The sequence below is a fragment of the Alosa sapidissima genome, chromosome 14, assembly GCF_018492685.1.
Source record: "Alosa sapidissima isolate fAloSap1 chromosome 14, fAloSap1.pri, whole genome shotgun sequence".
Lineage (NCBI taxonomy): Eukaryota > Metazoa > Chordata > Actinopteri > Clupeiformes > Clupeidae > Alosa > Alosa sapidissima.
In genome coordinates this window covers 22,067,566-22,088,026 of record NC_055970.1, presented here as the reverse complement: position 1 = coordinate 22,088,026, position 20,461 = coordinate 22,067,566, and the positions used below count along the sequence as shown (strand labels likewise).

General features: G+C 40.6%; 2 protein-coding genes across 5 annotated transcripts in view; one reads left to right on the top strand and one right to left on the bottom strand.

Moving 5' to 3' along the window:
* Positions 1-5,228, top strand: part of LOC121681704 (lymphocyte cytosolic protein 2) — a 43,545-nt gene extending 38,317 nt beyond the window's left edge. For all 4 annotated transcript variants that reach the window (XM_042061605.1, XM_042061601.1, XM_042061602.1 and 1 more), the window contains 3 exons: positions 934-1,002; positions 2,511-2,666; positions 4,774-5,228. In XM_042061605.1, the coding sequence (XP_041917539.1) occupies positions 934-1,002; positions 2,511-2,666; positions 4,774-4,932 (384 nt within the window). In that variant the 3' untranslated portion in view covers positions 4,933-5,228. The remainder of the gene's footprint in view (positions 1-933; positions 1,003-2,510; positions 2,667-4,773) is intronic.
* Positions 5,229-5,643: 415 nt separating this feature from the next.
* On the bottom strand, positions 5,644-20,103 carry LOC121681703. Its single transcript, XM_042061600.1, has 2 exons — positions 19,947-20,103; positions 5,644-10,330 (listed from the first exon to the last, which is right to left on the bottom strand). The coding sequence occupies exon 2, from the start codon at positions 10,178-10,180 to the stop codon at positions 6,689-6,691; it is 3,492 nt and encodes a 1,163-aa protein (XP_041917534.1). The 5' UTR covers positions 10,181-10,330; positions 19,947-20,103; the 3' UTR covers positions 5,644-6,688.
* Between the last annotated feature and the right edge of the window lie 358 nt (positions 20,104-20,461).

Genomic DNA, 20,461 nt, shown 5'->3' with positions numbered 1-20,461 from the left:
CAAGGAAAGCATCAAGAAAAGCAAAGATTAAGAAACCGTTTTTGACATAAGCAACAAGGGAGGAGGTGTTTTTACACTTTTCAGACACAAAGTTTGAAAACTATGGACATTGTTTTAGAACCAACAACCTTTTTACATTATCTGCGGGTTTTCTGTGCAAAAAGTGGAATTATTGTCAAAAAATTAGAAGAAAATCACTTTTCAGACTAGATATAATCGCTTATTTTAAAACATACAGATAAAAACACTAAAGATGGATTGTGAAAATTTTAAGACAAAAAATCTTGTTCCTTAGACTCTATATTAGCAAAATATGTAAAAAAATATTTTTTTACATGAAAATCTAGCGGGAGCCTATTTTCCAAACAAAGCGTACTGTACTATAAAGCTAGTGGCCAAAAACACCGACACCTCCACCACAGATGATAGCTCGCCATCCACTAGCAAAGAAGGACTCGGAGCAAAGTCCTCCAAGAGGCAAAAGCTAGATCTTTCTGCCTCACAACAAAAACCTATGACACAGGCTGAAGTCAACCGTAGGTAGCCTTAAATTTCCCCTTGGGGATCAATAAAGCATCTATCTATCTATCTAATAAATATCGAAAGTTATGTAGCCTACAAACACCTGTCTGTTCTACTCATTTCAACTGGCTGCTCAAAACTGCTCAAAAAAATCCAAATTCTTTGACATATAGCAACTTTTTTTTTTAACAGTAACGCAAATAGTTACTTTCCCTGGTAACGAGTTACTCTTATCATAGAGTAATTCAGTTACTAACTCAGTTACTTTTTGCAACAAGTAGTGAGTAACTATAACTAATTACTTTTTTTAAAGTAACGTTCCCAACACTGGGTGTGATATTTTGTTACTTACTAATATATTATTATATTGAAGGGAAAAAAAATGTAACATTGTTGCGTGTCTCTCTTCAGATGTCAGACTGGTATGTGGGTTCCTTTACCCGAGTGGAGGCCGAACATGCTCTTCATCTGGTCAACAGGGTAAATGTTACATCCTCCTAACGGTTGCATTGTTCTGAAATCAACACACACACTGTTTCTATAAGCTCCCAGAGTAGTTTATTAACACAACGTTTCGACCAGAGGTCTTCGTCAGGTATCAAGAAGATGAGCGGGTGGGTGGAGATATATATAGACAAAGTAGTGGGTAATGCCCCATGTCAACCAATCAGTCTGTCCTATCCATTAATGCATCAGACAATTGTAAGCAAATGGCCTATATGGCCTACATCAGCCCACCAAGTGTTACAGTTGCATCAATTCAGTCCTTTGTATAGGTCATTATACATCAGACTGAAAAAGACACCCAATCCACACATTACATTAGTGTCACACATTACAAGAAAAAAGAAAAAAAGGAACATAAGAAAAAAAGTGATTTTGACTTGATATTTCCAAGTCTCCAATGTCTTGTGTACTTTTCCCTTTTTTTCTTATGTTCCTTTTTTTCTTGTAATGTGTGGCACTTGTACAGATGTGAGGGATTGGGTGTGTTTTTCAGTCTGATGTATAATGACCTATACAAAGGATTGAATTGATGAAACTGTAACATTTGGTGGGCTGATGTAGGCCATATAGCCCATTTGCTTACAATTGTCTGATGCATTAAAGCAACACCAAAGAGTTTTTTGTATCTTAAAATAATGTTTCCAAAATCGTTTCAGTGGTTCATCAACTCATAACAGGGTGAACGGCACTTTCTGCATTCGCTTCGCAGCCCTCTATCGGCTATAACCGCACTATGTAAGTTTGCCGGATCGGGTAGCGGATCTGTAGTTCAATGAAATGAAACATGAGAAACTACAAATTTGACTTGCATCTGATGTCGCAATACATCATACTTTCATAAAATCATGCAACATATTCTACCTTGTCTGTGGACATTGTTATTTGCAAAGCCGGTGCTGGATAAACAAATAGTGAGTGCGACAGAGGAAAAGTTCTTTGGTGTTGCTTTAATGGATAGGACAGACTGATTGGTGGACATGGGGCATTACCCACTACTTTGTCCATATATATCTCCACCCACCCGCTCATCTTCTTGATACCTGACGAAGACCTCTGGTCGAAACGTTGTGTTAATAAACCACTCTGGGAGCTTATAGAAACAGTGTGCGGGTATCTTTTTATTTTTCAATTGTTGGCTAAGCCTTATACCCAGCACCTGTTTAAATTTTGCAGATGTGCGTGCACTCCACTCTTTGACTGAAATCAACCCACTCACCTGTCATATACCTGTGTGCAATGTCATCAGTGTAATTAAAATGTGTTTTTATTAGCCAAGTCCAGTGTGTTCAGCTAATCAGCACTTAGAAAGCCCATATACTGTAAGCATGGGGGACCTGATTGTATAAGATTGTGAATGGTTTACACTAACTGGCTTGAAGTCTAGGAAATGATCAGGGCTGGTAGCTATGCAGGGTTGAAATGATTTAGGTCAATGTCAAAGGTTGTTTGGACACGTCACAGTCTCTGTGCTCTTTCGACAGGAGGGAGCCTTCCTGGTCCGAGACTGCTCTAAGTGCACACCCCAGGAGCCCCTGGTGCTGGCAGTGTTTTATAAGCACCGAGTGTATAACATCCAGATCCGCTACAGTGAATGCTCCAGCAAGTACACTCTGGGCACAGGACTGAGGACCAATGACGTAAGTGGGCCGAAGCTGTTGACAGTCAGGTAGTTTATTCATGGGAATTCTGATACATTTGGTCATTTGTTTTTCATTTTCAATACAAAATGAAAGTGTGTGTGTGTGTGTGTGTGTGCAGTATGTGTGTGTGTGTGTGTGTGTGTGTGTGTGTGTGTGTGTGTGTGTGTGTGTGTGCAGTATGTGTGTGTGTGTGTGTGTTTGTGCAGTATGTGTGTGTGTGTGTGTGTGTGTGTGTGTGTGCAGTATGTGTGTGTGTGTGTGTGTGTGTGTGTGTGTGTGTGTGTGTGTGTGCAGTATGTGTGTGCAGTATGTGTGTTTGTGTGTGTGTGTGTGTGTGCAGTATGTGTGTTTGTGTGTGTGTGTGTGTGTGTGTGTGCAGTATGTGTGTTTGTGTGTGTATGTGTGTGTGTGTGTGTGTGTGTGTGTGTGTGTGTGTGTGTGTGTGTGTGCTGTATGTGTGTTTGTGTGTGTGTGTGTGTGTGTGTGTGTGTGTGTGTGTGTTAGCTATGAATGCTATCCCATTCAAGCCACGGAGTTCCGAGGACCAAAATCTGTTTTTACCGTTACAGTTTTTACAACTTTTTGGGCCCACATTCACAAATCGTTTGATATACTGAGTACTCCTAGTCACAGTTTTTAACTAAACGTTTTCTCTTAAAAGCTATTCAAATATTGGCTGAGACTAACTTTTAGTAAGATAAGAAAAAGGCTCCGTTGATATGGTTGATGTCAATTCTCATGCACAAGCTTGCTTGCAGTGACCACTGTGATTGGTTGATGAGCGACAGCGACAAGCTGCAAACAGGTGCCCCACCTACTAATATGTTCACAATGTTCACACGGTAGCATTGACAAGACGAGTTAGGTGGGGATCACACTGACCAGCGGCAAGCAGAAGGTTTCCTATATAGAGATTGAGAATGTCATCATGCCATTTTCCCATTAGTGAACGCAAAGCATTTTGGGGATCCTCGGCAAACGTATCCATAATCTTGGTCACGTGTCTTAGCAATCTCTATTGTTCTCTATGGTTCGGCAGCGGAATGGTGGCAGTGCTAGGCGTAAGGCTAGCGTTGAACAAGCTGAGCGTTGAACTTATTTCAACTTTCAAACCAGTTGTGTTACTTAGGAACGAGATAGAATTTATTGGTCTGAGCGTTGCGTTATGCATGCATAAGTATAGTATAAACTGTATATATACTTTTTTGATCCCGTGAGGGAAATTTGGTCTCTGCATTTAACCCAATCGGTGAATTAGTGAAACACAAACAGCACACAGTGAACACACAGTGAGGTGAAGCACACATTAATCCTGAGTGAGGTGAAGCACACTGCTACAACGGCGGCGCTCGGGAAGCAGTGAGGGGTTAGGTGCCTTGCTCAAGGGCACTTCAGCCGCGGCCCACTGGTCAGGGCTCGAACTGGCAACCGCTTCACTGTGCAGCAGTCATAATAATAGAAGTTTCTAGAGTATGACAGACTCATGCTCATGACAGAGATGATGTCATGATAGGACAGCATTGTGTCTCTGTGAATCTCACAGACAAAAGCCAGAAGAATGCGTTCAGGATATACAGTAGGGGTTTCTTTGTTTTCAGAAACAAATACCCAAGGCCAAATGTAAATATGTATGCGTCGGTTAGTTATACATTCAAGCCACAGAGCCCCTGGGAAGAACAAAACCTGTTTTACCACAGTTTAACAACCTTGCGTGCTTTTGTTGCATGCTCCATTCAACCATGTCCTTGCTGACATGAAATGTTGTATTAGTATGGTGTTAAGACATCAAATGTCTCATCAATAATAAACCTATACAATTTAGGGGTGGGGGGAGGGCGGGCTGTCCCTCAAAGTATATTATGAATACAGCCTTGAAGCATGTAGTAAATAGACCTCCCATATGTCATTACTGATTTTTGTTTTCATTGTCATGTGATTCTTTGAACAGTATATTATTTTTTACTAAGTTACTTCACTCAAAATATTCACAACTGATTATATGCTTGTGACATTGTGTATTGTATATTATCTAGGTAGGGATTCATCGTTCACACATTGTCCTCATAGCCATGGAAATCGAACTGTTATCTTTTCATTCTTTCAGGCTTTCGATAATGTAGCTGACATCATCAAATTCCATTCTATTTTTCCGATCGCTCTGATTGATGGAAGAAACCCAAATGAAGACCAGAAAAGAACATGTGTTCTTTTGTACCCCGTCACCAGAACAGACATACTTCAGCTGCTGAGAAAGGACACATAGGAAGAGGCTCGGCAGCTTCAAATGAACACTTCACCACTGAAAAACATAATTAGTAAATAATTATCAAAGATACAGTATTGACAAATATATTGTGATATTCTCAAGATGTAAAATCCCTTTGTCATGAATTTGTTAGCTCATTTTATTTTTCTACAAAGAGTCTTCTTGTGCCTTAGGCACATTTGTATTTCTCATTACTAATTTTTTTCTGCCTTGGTTATGCAGGGAAATGAGTCTGTTGTAAATGAAGGGTGGTTTGTATCATAAAATAGTAGAATAAAAAGCTGGGGGATTTACATATTCTTATTCCAGTGAATGACATGGCAAGTAAATGTGGTTTCCGTATGAAGACACTGCTCAGTCACTGCTTTTCACGGTTCAGTTATGGCTCATAGTCGTTGCCTTTACGGGTTAGTTGGTAGGGTGTGAGGTCAGGGTAAGAATGTTGTCAGACCCAATCAGAGGCAGAGTGTAGAAACTGTTCAGTTGGGTGGGACAAGAAGTGCCCCTCCCCCACCCTACAACCCCAAAATAATTTCTCCTCAGATCTCAAAAAAGTGAAATCTCATCTAAAAGGAGTTTGCAGCCCTGGTATGAAAATTGTTATTTATGTTCTGTGGATCAAAGATTGCCTCATAATCACTGCACACGCACAGCACTATACTAAGCCATTTCTAGCAACTATTAAATTATACAATGTAGCCTAACAAATACAAAAGAACCAGTTTTATTTGCATTGTAATAAAGTACATACTGACATGGACATAAATATATAAACTAAATTTGCGGTAACTTAACACATTGTGAGTCTTGGGTGCAATACAGAGTTTCATTATTTTGGTCAAGTATTTTACAATTCAGATGAAAACTGACTCTGTAATATGAGCTCTACAGAAAATAAAAAAAAATCAATGGGAAGGTGCTACAACAAGAACACACGCAACATTCCCCAACAATAATGCTCAAAAGTTTGCGTTGTGTATCATCACCAACATTTTCATAATTGTTGTATGCTTAAAATTACACCATTCTACTCATGGTCAGTATAACAAGCAGCAAAATATACTTCTTTCACTTGTTTGTCCATCCTTCTAATACTTACACTATCCACTAACAGTCATGCAAACAGAGAGGTGAGGGCAACACATTGGCTGTCTATTTGTAAGGTATACTTTATTGTGCTCAGAGGGAAAATAGTTAAGTCAAGTCAAGTCACTTTTATTTAGTGCATTTTGTATGCAAAGGGTGGAACCCAACACACTCCAAACTATGAGTGGCCTCCGGGCTCAGGGACATCCGTGACTTACGCCACTGTTACTCTTAAGCCAAAATCGATCCACGGGAGTCAGAAAACAAATACCATCAAATGAAAACATCCAATTCAAGTAATAATAGAGCTATTCAGATTGGACAGTGAAGCAAGTTGCATTGTTTATCTGGTTCAACTTCTGCATGAGCAGACAACACTCAAATTGTGCAATCCAGAAGCAACACTACGGTGAACGTTAAGTAGAGCACAACAGAGAGATTACACATCAGACTAACACGATCATCAATACAAAATGATTTAATTGTCTCATATAAAATAACACCTTAAATTTGTCTGGCATTTGCTTTATCAAAACTTTAAAAAGACTTTGTCTGACTATGTATTTTTACATACTGTATAGAGATATGTACACCTGGCTGTAATTCACAGGTTCTTAAACCTGAAGCCAAGTGTCTCCACACCTAATGTAGGTGAAAATGGTCAGACTCATAAAATCAGCTTGTCAGAAATCCCTTCAGCCAACAGCTCAGTAACTTGGTACTGGTTACCCTGAACTTTTTTAAACTTCATTTTTAATGATGGGGACCTCACAAATTCTGGTACAATTCTGTGTGTGTCTCTGGAAAACACAATGCGCAGTGGGGCGATTCCCCTGTTGTCTACTGGTGACTGTAGGCCTCTTCCCAACCTCAGAGCCAGTGGGTGTGGATGGTTGAGGACAACCACCGGCTGGTTGGGGCCTGGGCATTTCACAGGCTGATCGTCCTTTACAGGAGTCAGACAAAGTCTTTGTGAGATCACAGTGCCACTGAACTTCCGGCGTTTAGCCGACATCTTGTCTTTATGTTGCCTCTCTTCTGGAAAAATGAATGGCTCAACATTTGCCTGAGTCGGTGGTGTTACCAGTGCCTCAAATATATCGCATGAGTCATTCTCAGACTCACATTTTTTCCTTTTCAGACGAAGCTTGAGAACTTCGTGACAGGCCTGCTGGTGGACAGAGATATTCTGCTTATTGGAGGCACAGGATAGGACTGGTCTTGCTGTAAAAGTGGCATCCTCTCTGCGCTTTTCTGATTGTATCTCAGGTTGAGGTGGTGGGAGATGCTTATTTGAAATCCTTACTAAAGACACTCTTGGAACCAGTGTGAATAGCTGTTCATAAGATTTATGTTCAAAACTACTAATCTGTGCCTCACAGTTTGTTCTTCCTCTGACTTCAGTGTCAGGTGGAGATAAACATTTTTGTGGCTGTCTATGTGGTGTGTGTGCCTCTACTGATTTGCATCCATTGAAATCCAATCTGGAATTTGAGTCTGTAGGCATACTGGGTGTGTTAGTTTGATTACTCTTCACCAACTCCTGAGTTGGTAATGCCCAGGCAGGTCTCTCAATTTGTATATTCAGTTTGTGTCTGTTATTTTCATTCTCTGGCCCGTCCATAGGCCTCTTTTTGGCTGGTGGTGTTGCATAATCCCCGTCTTGCTGAAAATATTGGCTTAATGTTTCTACAGCTGATGACTGACGTGGAACCAAGAGGTTATTAACACAATCCTCAGCAGATGTGTATGTCTCATGGTTGTTTGCACCAATACCATGTGACTGCCTTCTCTCAACTACACATGGAAACTCTTCACTCTCCGGACTATATTCCAATGAATAAACAGATAAGATTACAGGCAAGCCCCCAGCTTCCACCTCACCAATACAGTCCCTATGCTTCTCCACTGAGGTTTCAGAAACCTTGCTGTCTTTGAGAAGTCCACCAGAGGTTAAACTTTTGTTGCTAGCAACAGGCGGCTTATTATGAGAAAGTAAAGAATGTGAGGAGTAAGATTGGTCCTTCTTTCTCTCTCTGAGTGAAGCAGTTGAGAGATGAGTAGTTAGGCTTAGAGAGTTAGCCTGTGATCCGCACCCTTTATTCAACTCTTGTGACACAGGTGCACAAAAACAGTCTTGTTCTAGTGGTTCTTCTTTCACTTTAATCCTAACGTCAGTGTGTCTTTTCAAAGTGGTGGTGGGTGCACTGGATGTTTTAAATAAACTAGGTTTTGAAATAGAAGGAGTCTGACCGGAGTCCGTCTTTGAACAGGTCTCCATCTTACTCAGCCTTTTGTCCCTAGACACTACTTCCTTGAAGGTTGTGCCTGCTGCTGGAGCAGCAGCTGGTGCAGGAATCGGAGCAGCAGTTGCAGCGTTCGAGGCATTCTTATTTGAACATCCCACAGATTGCTGTGGCACGATCCTAAACTGCAACTCCTGGGTGCCGTTAATAGTTTTCACTTCGACCAACTCCACCAGGCTACCTGGGGGGATGCTGACCTCCTCTGGGTAAGATACAGTCAGAGTACGGTCATGGTGAATTGGCTGGTTCAATGGTTCCAACAGCTCGACCTGGACAGGTGATACCACCTCAGGCTTATTGTTTATAAGAGGCAGACATTTTCCCTGAAGAGCTAAGGATTGCAGGAAAGACTCTGAAGTTTTACTCCCGATCTGACATTCCATTTGTCGGTTTTGGGGATTTAGTGATTGGCCTACTGTGTTGGCAGTCCTGCTTGTTAAATGACCAAATGAACCAATTGCAGAATCTAGGGGCCTATTTGAAGTCAGAGTAATCATCTTTCCTGGCAGATTAGAAACTGCACCTAGAGTTGGTCTGGTGGTCTGATTTGATGAAACAGGTGTCATGTTTGAAGTACCTAAAAGGGCCTGACTCATACTTATAGGAATTGTGTTTGATGATGAACCAACACAAGCCTGACTTACAACACCATTACTGGACACATATGATGGTCTTGGACCAATTCCTGTTGAACGCTGTTGACTTTTCCGTAGGATGTTTGGAGGTGTTCTGCAAATTGAGTGTTTCAGTGTGTTTGAAGTATTAGGTGTACCCAAATGTAGTGGCTGTCTGGGGATAGCACTAACCCCATTTGTAGTAACACTTGTTGGTCCAAACTGGTTCAAGTTTGTGAGGACTTTGCCTGCACTGGATGCTGGAAGATTTCTGTTGGTTACATTGGGAATCACGTCCACTGATCTTTGCGGAGTTTTCCGTAGGATTATTGGAGGTATTCGGTGATCTGAGTAATTTGATGTGTTTGGAGTAGCATGTGTAGCCGTATATATGGCTTGACTAGGGATAATACTAAGCACATCTGGGGCACTACTTGTGGATTGTTTCAAGCTTGTGAGGACTTTGCCTGTATAAGATTTTGGTTGACTTCCTGCTGGAACATTGCCATTAGGGTTATTTGCTGCATTAGGAATCCTAATCGGTGTTATACTGATAATTTGGTTTGGTGCACCAGCAGAATTTAGATTTGTTGACACACACTCTGTTTTTGAAGTAACACCAACATACTGACTCTGTGGGTTGAGATATCTGTTTGATGTAACTTGCTGGCTCAACATACTGCCCAAATGGCTTGTGCTGTTCCTTTGTGGCTGACTCACTGTCAAAGGCATCCAATTTGGCACAATATCAAAAGCCTGACCAGATGCTTTAGCTGTCTGTTCAGTGACATCTATGAGAGTTGGCAGTCCTACTTTGGGGACAGATGCTATAGACACATCTCCCATTATTAGTACATTCTGTGTTCCGTCCTGAAAGGAACCAACCTTCTTCTTGGCATGTACTCGTTGGACATGCTTCACTACATAGTCTCTCCTCACTGCGCCATAGCTGCAGAAGTCACACTTGAACGGGAACTTTCCGGAGTGTTGCACGGCATGCCGCTGAGACTCCACTTTAGTATACGAGATGTGGCCACACATGTTACAGGTAAAGGTGACCCCTGCATGCTGAGCCAAGTGTCGCTCAAAGAGGTCATGGTCCTTGGTGGAAAAGCGACATTTGGAGCAGAACAACTTATGGTTGCTTGTCTGGGAAGGTCCTTGGTTTGTTATGCCAACCAGTGAAATGAGAACATTTGAATGTTGACTCGGTGGAGGCTGCATGATTTGAGCAGTCATGTATGTCCCCACGTAATCCTTGTGCCCTGAGGAGTCCGCAGCCTTGAAGTCACATATTCCAAAACAATTTTAGGTCAGGAATCTTCTGGATACCCAGTAGAATACACCAGTTGGTAGAAATGGATGGTTAAGCTTCATCCTTCAATCAATCTGAAACAAAAATAAAAATAATAGCTGAGTCTAGTGAAGGAAATATAAAATTATACACAGGCATAAGAGATACAAAGTGAGAGGCGCCATTCATATTCAGCCATAATGCCAAAGAAAAGAAAAGCAGCAAGAAATGAATCGACATCTGCTCATGGTCTCAGAACCAGAACATGATTCAGTTCATAATATTCAGTACCAGCGAAAGTTTTTAAGTAGTGTACATTCAAAAAAACATTTTAAAGGAAATAATGGCATCAGTATATTTGTTTGATCAAGAAGAATGGGTTTTAATTCACAATGACCCACTGATTGGTCGACAGCTACAAGCTGACATAGCATAATAATACATTTGGCTAAATAATTAATTAAATAATACATTTATAATAAATAAATAATTTGGCTCTTTGATTGCAATGTCAACTCTGAGTATAACAGGATAATGATGTACTTTACATCTCCAGCGGCAAAATTAGAAAAGTTAAACTAAAGAATGCCTGGTCAATTGATAGTTGGATTTTGCTATGAAGTTGTGTTTAAATGGCTCCATGGCAGCAGTACATATTTGATAAATGAAGCTAGTTCTTGCAGAGAAAAACTATAACCTTTTGAATCTCTCTTTACCAGTTGTCATGCCTCACGACATTTGGTTTATTTTGGATACTATGGTCTTTCTTTTCAGAGCACCCCATAACTCTAACCATAACTCTCACTCTAATTTCTCTTAATGCAACATAAAGGTAATTACATAGAGACACCAGTTCTAATCGACACTTTGGGACAGTTTTTTCAAATCAGATTGTAGCAACCACCTGTGTAAGGTCTCCATCAGGGCCATTTTTGAAGTAGCTACTCATGAGTAGGTAATTACTGTATGTATTGCCATGAAGCATGCAGTGATGATTGACACGTATTTATTTAAGGAACACTTTGGAATGTTTCACTCCAGGCCCAATTTTGAGAAACTTTTGTGTTTAAATGTTTTAATAGGGAGAAAAGTGATCTTAATTGGTCAAATATGCTGGAAATTGCAAAGGACCATGCAATAAAATCCTATGGGACAAACCTGACAACATATAAAAGATTTCAACTACCCTTATTTGTCAATAACTAGGATAGACCGGGCTTATTTTCAATCTGTCAACTGAAATTAAAACCCCAACCACATTGTCTTTCATATAGAATAGGAGAAGTATGGAGGCATGTGTCAAGGCCACATCATGACACATGATCAAAATAAAATTCTATGCTGACAGCCCTGGCCCCTCTGTATTTGACTGATAGAAATCAGACATATTGATCTTCTTTTGTACACGACACTGTATATATCCATCCATAATCCAAACACCCTCAGCAGTGTATGCCCCAGAAGTAATTATGTTATCAGTTAAACAAACCAACCAATAGGGTCTAGGGGTGTAACAGTACACAAAAATCACGGTTCAGCTAATTTTCGTTACAGTAAGCCTGCAAATTAGCCTGGGTTTCTCCATGCTGCCTTACACGCAATTTTATTCGCGCTGCTAGGCAGGGGGGACAACAAGACTATGACGACACACCGAAGCGGTTATGAGCTACGTACAGGCGCATTTGATAGACATTCGTAGCACCCAATAAACAGCTCTGGGCATTCGTAAACCACATCTCAAATACGAGAAAATGAATGTGTAGTTCCCAGACCCCATCTCAATGAGATGAAGTCTGGCGTTAGCCAGGCTACCTGCAAGTAATGCTCACCTAACATTCACTGACAGTGTAGCTGATGCTCAACACACATAAGCTGGAATAGTATTTTCGAAAGGTGTCAAATGTTTTTTTTTTTTGCATTAATCAAGTAAACTACGATATGGTCCAATACTTAATATGTTTTGTCAATTGAGAACCAAGCCTGTGGCAATTCAGATAAGACATGGCCCATGGGCCCTAGAGACACTGCTATTAGCAGTGTCTCTAGGAAATTGATCCTGGGGAGACCATTGTCTAAATCAGTGTGCAAGGTAGGTCGTAAAGCAAGGTCTGACCTGGTTTAAGCATTCCTTAAAATCAATATCCTGTCACAATTTGACACATTAAAAAACAAGAACCAGACAAAAACAATTAAATTCACTGAATTCACCTGTTGGTGATCATGTCTTTAATGATGTGGATAAATTGAAGATAAATTTACTTTTGATGAAATATAGTGGAAAAGGCATCCATTTAATAGAATTACCGTTTTAACACTTATAATTATATAATTATGACCGCCGCTTTTTTTTAATTTAGTAATTTTGTGACTATTCCCGGGACACTGAAAGACTGGGCTGCACGAAACTTGATGGGCATGTAGCCCCACAAGGATGGCACGAAACCACGGATTTTCGTTTTGATCCATCGCCCTCCCCTGCCGCACCGGGCCCGCCAAAAGGAGGGTAGGCCGGACACAGTTTTCTGTGAATATCTCGAGAACCGTAGGGCCTAAGATGACCAACTTTTTCTCATATTTTGGTCTCAAGGGGCCATGCCAACACATCCCATATCCACTCATTTGAGGTGTAGCTCCACCTAGTTAAAAATTAAATGGCAAAAACAATGCATTGTAATCACAGGTATCTTTGGCTGATAGGTTCAAAACTTGAAGTGTAGGATCATTGACACCCTCTGAATGCCAAGTTTTGTGGAATTCGGTTCATGGGGGGCCATATCAGCTACACACACACACACACACACACACACACAAACACATGCACGCACGCACACACACAGGCACACACACACACACTCACACAGTACACATGCATAGGCACACATAAACACACACACACATAAGGACACAGGCATACACACACAGTACACATGCATAGGCACAGACGCACACGCATAAACACACACACGCATGCGTGTCGTAGTTGTAGGAAGCTATGGGGGTCCGGGGGTCAAACACACACTATGCACACACTCATTTACATACACAAAAGTTGCAGGAGTAGGGGCTGGAGTAGGAGATGTAGACAAATTGACAAGCATGATTTATTTTTGCGGAGAGAATCTAGTTTTACTAATTGACTGTCTGTGTATGGGCAGAGCAGAATCATATAAGTCTAAATGTGATTAGAGACAGGACATTCAAACTCCTCAGAGGAATGTAGGAAAGGAAGAGTTGAGGTCCAGACAATATTGGTGGTTGTTTCCTGAAAAACTGTGCAAAAGCATATTCTGACATATTCTCCCTAATATTCTGGAAGTCACTCCAACTCTGAAAAGGGTCAGTGCCTCTACCAAAGCACCTAAATGACTACCGACCAGTGGTACTCACTGCTTTTATCATGAAAGTCTTTGAGAAGGTTGCAAAAAAACAACAACATTTTGTGCTCAACTTAGGCGCAACTTAATCCATTTCAGTTAGCTGATAGGGAGGGTGGGGGTGTTGAGGATGCCACAGGCAGTCTACTGAACATGGTTCTAAACCACATGGAAGGGGCAAATAATTTCACACGGCTACTTTTTATTGATTTTTTTTTTCAGCTTGAAATTGTATCCAACCCCAGAGTTTAGCAGATAGACTTGCCAAAGCCCACAACATCAACCCAGGGATAATTTCCTAGCTGGCTGGCTGACTGACTGTGTAGCCACCAGATCTCAAAGGGTAAAATTTAAAAAGGTGTGCTTATGCTCTTGTGTTCTTCACTAACTCCCTCTAGGGGGGTCTTTTCACCTCTCCAGTTTGTTTTATTCCTGTGAGCACTTCCGGTTTGGGACAGCTCGGTGAAAACAAATGCATGGACAACTGAAGTGAATTAAAAAACAATACATAACATTCGACAATTTAGTTGGGTCCTTTTTCTGTGCGCATTTTGTAGCAGCAGCCCGTCCCCACAAAATGATTACCGCTGCTGCAGAATTAGGGCAGGTGCAGAATATTGTCCTGGTTGCATGGTAAGTGTCCTCCGCTGACTGGAGTTCACATCATCACAATTCAACAATAAACAGCAACAGTAATCAGATCTTATTAGTTCCTGTCCACTTTCATTCCATAAACATATCGTCTTCTTAGACGTTGTAATGTTTCATAGAGTGGAGTGCACTATGAGGCTACTGCTGTGTGGTATGTTTGTCAACAATATCGCTAAAACTACCTGTACAATTTTCACAAAAGTTGATGGAAAGGTGAAGCACAGGCTAAGAAAACCCATTTGCTTTTTGAGCAGATCCGACTCAAAGAGCAATTTCAAAAGTATTTTTCATATGGTAGACTATTTTCTCACAATGATAGTGACAGTGAAACTTGATAAACTTGGCATGACAATTTTTAGCTCAGGCTCTAATTTTCATGTGCATACCTAAAATACCAGCACGACATTAACAGAGTATGGTATTTGCAGACAAAATTTGCAGACAAAATGCTGCCATGTGGGCACACAAAAATATAAATCCTTAAAAACACTAAAGAGGGAAAAAAAACTAATACAGCTACTTCCAGCAATACATTACTCAAGCCTTCCTCCCACAAACCATTATGGCAGACACTTAAGTAATCTCCGACAAAAATTACAAGAAAAATGAAGTCAATATTCAGATTTCCCTACAAGATACTCTTACTACTAAACCTGAAGAGTGAAAGTGCTTGCAATGCTTATTTTGTATTTAAGCAATAAGCCCAGAGAGGCTGTAGGTTACACTGATTTTACAACAGCTAAGGGGCGTAGGCATGTCGCGCAAGCGGCTACAACATATCTGACAACGTCGAGACGCAGCTACTCCCAACTTTTCTATCAAGTTGAGGTAGTGCAGTAATATAGAACGAACTACGGTCAAGGTGTATGTTTATGCTGCATTCCACATAAGCATCAAACGCGATTCAGCCAATCACAATCAAGGACCGGAACGATCAGCTTTAGGAAGTCTGTTAAGGAACTAGCACCCAATTGTGTTACTTCCTTCTCATCCCTCACCTTTTCCCTCTATTATCTTGCCAGTTCTCATTTTCTGAGATTTCACCAGTGTTTCCCCTACAATGTATTCATCAGCGGCGCAGCGCCGCTCCTGGAATTCAAGCGCCACTGCAAAAAAAGTTGCCTAATATAAAAAAAAAATAGACGCAAGTGAACTTCAGGAACAGCTGCCGTTCGTTCAGGTTTCATGTCAACAAATAATAGTAGGCTAACGTTGAAGGTGCAGTCAGGGATTCCACAGGAGATCACACTTGTTTGTGTTGATGTTTAAGTTTATTAGCAGAAGCAATTTTGTGGAAAAAAACGTAGCATACCTTATGTTAACCAAGGAACCAAATTAAACACGCCAGCGAGGTAGCTCGCCCCTACCTTCAGTAGCCTATTCCCAGATAAATTCCACGCATTGTTTCGTTTTTGTTTGTGATACAGGCAATGCTTTCAAGCCCTGGCTGTGTAACTAAATTCTAGCTAGCCTATTGGATACGCAAGCATTTACATCTGAGATAGTTTGTAATTCCTGTAGAGCTCACCAAAATTATAGATATGATACAAGACACTTATCTGCTATAATCCAAGATAGATTTTCTTCAAATTTTTGACCATTTATTTTACCAAATGACATGGGAAACATAATTCATTTCATCCACATATTCTTATGCACCATGCACAACAACGCTACTAAATTAGCTTAAAAACGTGATAATCAAGCCAGCATCACGGGCCGTCACGGCATTAAAGTGACAGGCACTCAATTCAACTTGCACAGCACCAATACAGTGTAATGGCATGAAAGAGAAGTCTATATAGTTTATACAGTGCTGTGCAAAAGTTAAGACACCCATGCTGAAATTGGCTAAAGGGAGGAATACAAAACATATTTTGCCTTTTGTCTTAATGCCTTAATTAAAAAAAAATAGGACATCAATTATTTTTTACTGTATCATGTATCGTAAATAAATAAATGTTATTATATATAAATGTCTTAACTTATGCACAGCACTGTATATTCTAAATAGTAATAGTTTGTACAGTGGCCTACAGTGTACAGTTGCTAATACTAATTATTACTAGTGGCTAATACTAATAATGTAAATGAAAAAGGTGAAAGAAAAACATGAATAATCCTGTTCCAAGTACTGCAATAATCATGCTTTGTAAATGCTTGTGCTGATGGTTATGTCATAATTTGTAACTCAATTTTCTTTACTTTCTTTCACAAAATCCACCAGAAGTCACCATTTAAGGAGTCATTTTTTCTCTCTCTTTTTTTTTTTTGGGGGGGGGGTCTTCCTACGATCAACAGCACCGCTGCTGGAAAAAAATTCTAGGGGAAACACTGTTCACAGAACAAGCCTTCTAAAATAGAATTACTAGAAAAAGTCCTATGCCCATGACATCTATGGTTTAAACATGTGAACTTTTTGAAGACTCATGCTGACACCTTGCCTTGTACCTGTTTTTCAACATACGATCAATCTCTGTATCCGACTTCCTATTTTTCCCTCCAGCTGGGAAACTGCTCAAATTACAAGCACTTTTAAATTAGATGATGCCATATTTTCTTTGGAATTACAGGCCCTTTGCAGTCATCCTCCATAACCAGCATGACCTTCTCCGTCCATCTTCCCATCAGTCACCCTCTTCCCATCAGTCACCATCTTGATGTTAGATTTGACCCCCATCTCACCTTTGAAACCCATATCAAACACCTCTGTATGATTTCTTTCCATCATCTTCATGCCAAGCTCTGTCCAACTCTCACCTTCTCTGATGGCGAAAAGCTGGTCCATGCCTTTGTCTCCTTCAGACTGCACTACTGCAATGCACTGGATTGCAACTGCATGGATGCACTCACTCCACTGGCTTTCTGTATCCGCTAGGATAGAACATCCCTTCTCACACCACCCCACCTTAAAGAGCTCCTCACCCAACTACACTCAACACGATCCCTCCGTTAACACAAACCACCTCCACAGTTCCAAGACCAAACTAAGAACAATGGGTGATTGAGCCTTCTGTTCTGCCAGTCCTCGTCTGAAGAATGCCCTCCTAGACACTAAGGTGGGGGGGCAAACTTTGAAATTTGGCCGACGGGCAACCTCCCAAACAAATAACTGTTTTATATCATTCAACTGATAATAATGACAAAGTAATTTTATATTAATTTCTCAAGAAATACTGCTAATTTGCTCTTGTTTATAAATGGTGCACTGTCACTTTAAGGGCATTGTGTCTACACGTTCTCATTATGATCTTTTGCTAGCTCCATTCAAATATAGCCTATGGCTAGTGCTGTGCCTATGGTTGTGCCCTCTCACAGTTTATAAATGGTCAGTAGTGGGAACTACTGTTGCCTTCATGATTTCCTTTTAAATGTATCTTACATTAAAAAGGAGATATCAATTATCTGGGTCAAGCCAGCTGGGTCTATCCACGTCAATTCAACCAGGGCCCACACACTTAGGTCTCAAAAAAATCTGAAAAAATGACCAGGTGTTCCTATGTTACCCAGGGTACACACTGTAAAATTACTTTTATGTAAGATCAATACTTTCCAAGATACAGCCAGTTTTACGGGGGGGAGAGGGTGTCGATTTTGTTTGGCCTTTTTTTGTCAAAGTTCACAAGGCCATAGCGCAAAACCTTGCATGTTGGTACATAAATAGGAATAGTATGTAGTACAATAGTCACGTTTGGTCTGGATGATCCTGCATGGTCATAGCTGTCCCTCAAAGCTGATCAAAATTGTATTGGAGTTTTTGGCTGGGCTCTGTTTAGGCCTTCAGAAGACATATTTGTACTCAACATAGGCTCTTAATTTATTTTCCTTATTGAGATAAGTAGAAACACTCTCACAAAAAGCAATGAATAAAAAAAAATCCCTTCAGGGTCTGAACAGCAGACCTCACAAGTCTGAAAAATAATTTTGGTTCTCATTTTCAGAGTACACCACTTTGACTTGTGTTATGCAAATCTTTCCTTTTTATTTTCCACACTGAACATGGGCAAAATGCACTATTGAGATCAATATGTTTTGTATAGAGTTACCACAGGTTATTCTATACAACCACAGGTGGCACTGTGGTAACTCTATATATATGACCCAGCTGGAACCTGGCCCTCTCTCTGTTCCTCTCATGCATGCTCAGATACGTTCCCAACTAAATGGAGTAGCATAACGTTCAAATCAGATCTGCTGCGAGAGGACCCAAAAAGCATCATCCTTATGTAACATGCTGTTTTAAAAGGTATACTATGCAGGTTTAGGTATTTTTGTTGCCGTTTTTGGAGCCTGGGCTGTCCACAGACAGTTATAAAAACTTTTATACAGTTATAAAAATAACTGTAAATATTGTTCTATTGTATTTAAAGTTGATTTTTCAAGAAAAATCACTACTCACTACTATCTTGCTTCATGTTCCTTCATTTGTCAAAAATGTTTTTTTTTAACCTGACATACGCACTAACGTTCGTTTTCAAAACTGTGCAACTCACTGAGTGGTTAGTGGTGTTCGTTGATGTTCCAAAACAAGTAGCGTAGCGAAATACAGTTTCATGTGTGTGTTTTTACTGCATGTGTGTGTTTTTACACTCACAACAATGGTTCTGTGTTATTCTTGAGGGGCCTCTCAACAAAGGTCACATCACTGGAGCTGTTTTTTTTATTTAGGCTACTATTGCTGCAAGGAGGGCCTTTCTGTCGTGGGATCGCTGGAATTATATGAATGATATTGTTTTCAGCCCAACAGTAAAAGCATGCTATGTCTTGCATGTGTCTGTGACATGCCTACAAATGTGCTGTTATTAAGTGTCGTTATCTCGAGGTTAATCTTAAACATTTGGAGATCACAAGAAAACAGGACCTAAACTGTTAGAGCTTCCATACAAAGGTTATACCTAGCCCACATTTCGTTATGGTTATTCAATTAGGCGACCCTACAGTAGGCCTGTCATCACAACCTGAAACTCTCAGGAACAATTTAGGCTATGTCCATCCATCCTGATTTCAGGCTGTCATCCGTTATTACACATGAACACGAAAAACACGATTCTTGTGGGAAGCAAGCCTTAGGGCTTATTATCATTTCAAACCAACCTTGGTGATGCAGCCACAGCTTTACATCAAAGCCCTTTCCTCGTGCCTACACTCTCTCAAAAGCCCAGGTGTGAAGACCATTTGCCGTCCAACTTTCCATTCCATTCTTCACGCACACGGACTGAGGTAGCCACGATGCCTAGATTTCTTTGTCATCGTATAGCCTCATATGTACGTGGTTTCCCACTGCTAAACGTCTACTTTCCACAGAGACACCAACGTTAAACCGTTATCCCTACACATTTTCCTGCTTTGAGACAGGAATGCCAGCATCCAGGCTGCTCTGTCTTTAAGCGATTACATACCATCGCTACGGTTTTCAGTGGTCAACACTGCACAAAAGACACCGATAACTAGCAGGAAAAACACACAAGTATTCTCTTAATGGACTGAAATGCGATTTTTTGTGGCAATTCGAGTTAGGCGGCTTAGCTTACAATTTGGAAAATAAATAAATAAATAAAAAAAATAATGACCATAGTCTACACCGTGCAAATTTGCACCACCCCCATCATCCGACTACTGCTTGAGCCGCCATCATGGTTTCTAAACATGAGATGAAAACGATCGTTTGTTCATCATCAAAACTCACCGTTCTTTTGCAGCTCTTCAGACAAGTGAATTTACACGTTTCCTCATATTCTGGACGGAACGAATTGCAATCCACGTTCGTACTTAAGCATGCAACTGTGAATCAAGGTGTGGTTGTTTTGCGGGCATTGTGGGTGCTTTGCGTAAGCGTATACGGAGCGCCTGATTGGCTGTCGACACATTGTAGCAGTAGAGCTCTACAGTGTACCCAACTTCGAATGTCCTTATTTAACCCCTTTTTTGCCGGTTTGATAGAAGAACTACGTTGGTCAGCCATTTCTGCAGATTTCTGCACGTTTGATAATGACAAATAGTGGTTAAATATTAAGTGTATACTATATTCATCTGAAGTAGGCTACCCACCCTTACAGAAATTTGTGGCATGGTCATATTTTCACATTCAAATTTGGTTTCTGGCAAACAGTTGCGGTTAGCTTTTGGCAATGTTGCAGCAAATTTGCAGCAATTTCATATCCAAATTGGGTTTATTACCAGAGGTTCACTGGAAGTTTGCCA

What these genes read in the sequence shown, in the direction of transcription:
- LOC121681703 (XM_042061600.1), bottom strand. Translation starts at nt 10,180, where the DNA reads ATGACTGCTCAAATCATGCAGCCTCCACCGAGTCAACATTCAAATGTT.